The 6,092-nt window shown below is 34.9% G+C and overlaps 1 protein-coding gene across 4 annotated transcripts; it reads right to left on the bottom strand.

Moving 5' to 3' along the window:
* Positions 1-318: 318 nt before the first annotated feature.
* Positions 319-4,959, bottom strand: LOC114306354 (cytochrome P450 78A5-like). 4 transcript variants are annotated; one of them, XM_082873031.1, is made up of 4 exons: positions 3,860-4,959; positions 3,101-3,214; positions 2,772-2,846; positions 319-582 (listed from the first exon to the last, which is right to left on the bottom strand). In XM_082873031.1, the coding sequence occupies exons 1-4, from the start codon at positions 4,823-4,825 to the stop codon at positions 550-552; spliced, it is 1,188 nt and encodes a 395-aa protein (XP_082729157.1). In that variant the 5' UTR covers positions 4,826-4,959; the 3' UTR covers positions 319-549. The 4 variants fall into 4 exon arrangements, with proteins under 4 accessions (XP_082729157.1, XP_082729159.1, XP_082729156.1 ...); XM_082873030.1 differs by lacking the exon at positions 319-582 and adding an exon at positions 2,525-2,712 and having other exon boundaries at positions 2,801-2,846; XM_082873033.1 differs by lacking the exon at positions 3,101-3,214.
* Positions 4,960-6,092: the final 1,133 nt, after the last annotated feature.

Raw genomic sequence — 6,092 nt, 5'->3', positions numbered from 1 at the left:
GGTCAGAGCCGGTCCTGCAAATTACCTATTTAGACATCCTTCTAAACCCTACTCTTTCAATACACTCTCCATGCATACCACCATTACCACTAGTGACCGCCTCCCTTTTCCGCTGCCTGACCCCCACCTCCGACTGTTGTCGCCAGCCACCACCATAGTCCTCCCCAACTACCATCGCTATCACACCCCAAACTCGCCCCTAAAAGTTCGGGCATCACCTATGCAGAAACATACACCTAACTTGATTTACATAATATATGGGGCCTAAACGGAAACATTTAATATTACAAAGTAACATAGAATAATATTCATTGAGCTAAAACTAACATGCCAGGATCACATACGTGAGAGCCGTTTATTTATATACATACCCATACACAATATTGAGCGAAAAGCCAGACATTGGTAAGGAAATGGGTCATATACATACATTTTAACCTAAGGAAATTAACTAAAGTGCAAGCCAAAATTTTAACAAAACTTCACGTAAAGGCATGGGCTTGGTCTGGGTGCCTGGGCATACTCGGGTTGATAACTGAAGGGTGAGCATCAAGGGTTAAGACGAACTCCCAAAGTAATTACCTACAGAACAGACATAACACAAAGTGAGCGAAGCTCAGTGAATAATAGTACATAAACGATGCAATGCTCAACTTGAATTATAACATATATCAATGCATACATAAATAAAGAGGGCATAAGGTTAATTGATTCTGGATTAATTTTAGAACGGCCTTAGGCCTAGTCTTGAAACATAATGACTTAAAACATAATATCTTGAAGCATATGGCTTTAAGCCCTTGAACAAAGTGGCAATAGGCCCTTGAACATATTGGCATTAAGCCCTTAAACTTGTGTGTATGAACTCAAGAGGTGGCTCGCACGGATTCTAGAGGTGACTCGCATTGCAGCACTTAGTTCCGTACAGCACTTTGTTTCATACTAACAGATCTTACAGATCATACAAAATGGCCATAGGCCTCATAACTTTCACAGAACAGCTTTTAGCCTCATAACTTTCACATATGTATGGACTCAAGAGGTGGCTCGTACGGATTCTAGAGGTAACTTGTACTGCAGCACTTAGTTCCGTACAGCACGTTGCTCCATACCAAAAATATAGAATGGCCTCTGGCCTAATAGATCATGTAGAATGGCCATAGGCCCAGATTGGCTTTAGGCCTAGTTCATATATGTATGGATTCAAGAGGTGTCTCACATGGACTCTAGAGGTGACTCACAATGTAGCACTTTGTTCCATACCAGTAATTAATAAGTCTTACAGGCCAAACCATACATATTATGTCAAACCATAAACGGAAACAAATTCATACATATGCATTATACTTGAATCATAAACAGAAATCAGAATTCATACTTGATTATACTTGGCACTTCGCTAGCGCTAACAAATCAATATAAAGTATTCTTGTTGGTTCCATAAAGGAATCCCCCGATACTGAGAACTTATAACATACGTGAACTTGTAACATACCTAAACTTGTGCATACTTGAACTTGTAACATATGTAAACTTGTAACATCCTTGAACCACGATATTATTACCCCTGGGTAAGGGCCATGTGCTACGGATGTCATGAGTACTTTATATATATGGACAACTATTCATTAAGTCAAAACGTAACATATCAGAACATAGAGCATTTCTTGTTATATCATGTCATTACAGTACACTTACCAAAGACAGAACAGTTTACATCATAATGTGAGTCACATGACAAGGTCATTGATATTTAATTCTGTCTTCAGGTTGGGTCATTCGTAAATCAATCCGTTGTTTATTATAATGCTTAGAAGGTATTAACGTATAAAACAATCCGTGGTCTTAACTAATTATTCATTAAGAAATGGCGTAGTTCACTTGATCTATTAATAGCATATAGAAGCATACACCTTTGTTTGATCGTTCATATATGTTACCATAGTTGACTTGGTAGCCGTTACATCATTCACATGAGTTAACATAGCTAACTTAAGTTTAACAGGACATTTCTGATAATTATTAATGAGAGATAAGCACACACTACTACAAATATAGATAAAGATCACACTTTTTTTGTGTGATGTTTATTTTTTAATCACACCTTTTAAGTTTTATTAAAGTGTGGTTTTTGGAAGTGTGATTAAAAATGGTCATTTTTAATCACACTTTTTAAGTGTCATTAAAAAATGCTTTCATCACACCTTTTAAGTGTGATTAAAAATATTTAGATCACACCTTTTAAGTGTGATTAAAAACATTTAGATCACACATTTTAAGTGTGATTAAAAACATTTAGATAGTGTGATTAAAAATATTTAGATCACACCTTTTAAGTGTGATTAAAAACATTTAGATATAGTGTGATTAATAACATTTAGATCACATCTTTTAAGTGTGATTAATAACTAATAAAACCTATGATTAGAACAAAAGAATTTGACATATTTAAAGAATAATCAATATTATTTTTGTACGCGCATTTGAAGAATATAATACACACTATATACTATATTTTGAATCACAACCATATATTGAATGGAATAACGGAATATATTTCATAAATGAAAGTTAAATGTTCAAAAGTATGTACAAAGAAATTAATAAAAAGTTTTTAACTGTGATTACATATATTTTAAAAAAAAAAACTTGAAAAAACTAAGTTCTTGAATTCTTTGGTCATATTTTGCATCTCTCCAAGAAATTTCTGACCTGAAAAATAAAAAAACAAATTAATTTAGAAACCGCTAGAAGCATATGAAAAAACGTACTATTTTTGTAGAGACTGTTCTTGTCTTACAAAAGACAAAATTGAACATTTTCTCATCACACTGACTCTTCATTCCCTGCATCAATAGAAAGAAATAATGAATTTGATTATTACTAGTATAAAATGTTTGTATTACCATATATAAATATGACATATACATATGGAACATGATTGAACAGTATATATAAACACATATTAGTAAATCATAGCCTTTAAAAGATTTTGTCAAAAAATTATTATAGCAACACATCAACAAAGAGTAAACTAAACTAAATTCCAACAAAAATTAAAGCTCAAATCAAGGTAGAGAAAGAAAAGCAATTAATATACCAAGTCAAGATAGGTCAACTCCAAAAGACTAAGCAAATGAACAATCCCCCACAGTTCTAGTATTTGAGAGTTGAGCAATTCCACTAAGATTTTAATAATTATGTGCTGGTGTATCTGTTTTCAGATAAGAAAAAATATAAGTAGAGAGTGGATAGAAAGAGAAAAAAAAGATGAAATGATGAAAGAGAAAAGAAGAAAAGAGCACAAAAGAGAACAAGTTTAAAAAAGGGAAAGTCTGGAATAGTTATATAACTACCACGACCCAAATTTATTTAAAATTATTTCTGCCTCCCAAAAAATTGATCAATAGTTTTTATTTTTTTCACCAAATTATGTTTTAAATTTTCAGAAAAAAATAATTCTGAAAAGATTACTGAAAACCAAACCAGACAGAGCCATGAAACTTGTTTTAGAAAATAGATTTCTATAATCTTTTGTTTTTTTAAGCACAAACCATTAATAGATACTTCTAGCCTTTTCAACTAAAATGGAGAAAACAGAACAAAACAAAACAAGATAACAAAAACACAAATTCTATATCAACATGTGAAAGAAGGGAAAAATTTTATTCTGATTCTCCATATCTTCAAAGATCCCAAAAAGAGCATAAAACAGATCCATTACTTCAACCATGCATTTACACAAACAGTATACAATAATAAGAACTACTCCAAAAAACAATAATAAGATTAAAATAACAAATATTCAAAAAACAAATACAAAGATTGTTTATTAGTAGAGAGTGTTTGAGAAAAATACCCAGAGAACAGCAATCATATCAGAGTCACTAAGCTTGTTATCATTCTCCAAATCAAGCAAAACATCAACAAAGTCATCATCGTCACCACCACCCACAACACCTCCATTTTTAGCCCTCTTGAATCTGTGTTCTTCAATGATCTTCCCAACAAACACATTCACTCTAGAAACAAGCTCTCTACATCTCTTCCTCACACCTTGCAAATCCAACAAACCCAGAAGAGGAAAATGATCACTCCAGTTGAATATCCCAAGCAACTCATACCCTTCACTCACCAAACCCTCAAGTTCAAACCCATCACATCCATTGAAATCATAGGACCTCCCAAACACACTCATCATCACATTGTTCAGAGACCCAAAATGTAAAACTCTCTTGATTTCAACCACTCTGTTTTTCTCCATCAAACCCTTGACTTGGTTCACCATTTCGATCCCCATTTTTTGCTGAAAATCGCCGAAACAAGTGATTCTCTTCGAGCTGAACAAATGGGTCGACGAGATTCTCCTCAGGTTCCTCCAGTACTCACTGTATGGAGCGAAACCCATTGCTCGGTGGAAGAGAAGCTCGTAAGCCGACTCTTTCACAGGCCGATCTGCGAAAGCCGAGCTGCTTAGAATGTCCTTGGCTGTGTCTGGGTGGCTTGAGATGATGAAACGAGTGAACCCAATCGAAAAAGCCATCAACGGTACGGCTTCGAAGGTCTTAGCGAGATTTGCGAGAGTCAAAGAGCCAGCGAAAGCGAAGACGAGTCCAATAATGGGTAGACCAGAGGGTCCAGGAATGGCGGACCTTGATTGAACCCCGGCTCGCGCCTTTGAGGGAGCCCAGGCGAGGCCGCCTGGTGCGAGACAGAAGCCAAACACAGCAGCAATGAGGAAGATGCAGAGAATGAGCTCCAGGCTGGGAAGAGAAATGGAGAACCCACTTCCAGGAATGCAGATAGAGTAGTATTCGGAGGACATTTTTGGTGGTTTTTTAGAAAGAGAGAGATTGAGAGGTTTTGAGAGATAGGAGGTTCTGGTTAGGAGCTGGTTCGAAATGGATGGAATACGGAGAGTCAGAGAGAGAAAGGGGTAGTGGTAGTGAAGAGGCAAAGAGCGTGAGTGGTTAATAAATGGGTAAAAATAGAGAGAGTTGAGAATGTGGGGGTGTCGACATGTTATGTTTGGATTGATTGATTTGAAAAAATAAAATAAAAATAAAAAATAATGAAGAATTTTACATACTTATTTGGATAATTTAACTAGAGAGAAAAGAAAAGAAATAAAGATAAATAGAAAAAAATTTATTTCTCTTATAATCCTCATTTTTAATCTTTTCAAAACTAAAGAGATTGGCGGGTGGGTGGTAGTGGCGAGTAGATGGCGGGTGGTAATGGTGGGTGGGTGGGTGGGTGACGGTGGCGGGTGGTGGGTGGTGGTGGCGGCGGTGGGTGGTGGGTGGTGGTGGCAGGTACGTGGCAGATGGCTGGTGGTGGTGGTGGTAGTGGTGGGTGGATGAGTGACGGTGGTAGGTGGTAGGTGGTAGCGAGTGAGTGGTGGTGGTGGTGGTGGTGGATGGTGGTGGCAGAAAACGGTAGTGGAAAATGGTGGCGAGTGGTGGCTAGTGTTGGGTGGGAAAAAGAAGCAAAACTCAAAACTCAAAACGGAAACATATTTTTTGAGTTTACATTTTTTGGCCAAATTTATAAACTGAGACCACTGATTTATAAATTAAAAATTTACCAAACAAGTTTTTATTTGAGTTTTTAAAATTTTTGTAAATATAAACAGAAAACTAAAAACGTAAGTGTTACCAAACGGCACCTTAGCAAACAAGCTTTAGATGGTAAAAATGTCGTAAAATTAACAAATAATTAAATAAGTTACCAACGTAAGAAATGATTTATCAAAAGATTCTTAAGCCACATATGGTTTGATTTTTATAATTTTTTTTTAAAAAAATAAAAATTAATTTGGTTAAGAAATAAAAAATAAAAAATAATTATCATTTAAGGGTAAAAATAATTGTCATTTTAATTTTTGGGCAGGTTATGTACATACGTATGGTTGTTTTAATTTAATTTGTAAAAAATTATTTCTAGCCACTCGAAAGATAAGAATTATATAAAAATGATAATTATTTTTATTTTTTATTTCTTAACCAAATTAATTTTTAATTTTTAATTTTTTTTTTCTAAAAATCCAGCCATACATAGCCTAAGAATCTTTTGATAAGTCATTTCTTATA

Source organism: Camellia sinensis, chromosome 6, assembly GCF_055761805.1.
Source record: "Camellia sinensis isolate YWXY chromosome 6, ASM5576180v1, whole genome shotgun sequence".
Lineage (NCBI taxonomy): Eukaryota > Viridiplantae > Streptophyta > Magnoliopsida > Ericales > Theaceae > Camellia > Camellia sinensis.
Note: the sequence above shows the minus strand (reverse complement) of the source record. Positions and strands in the feature narration are given on the sequence as shown.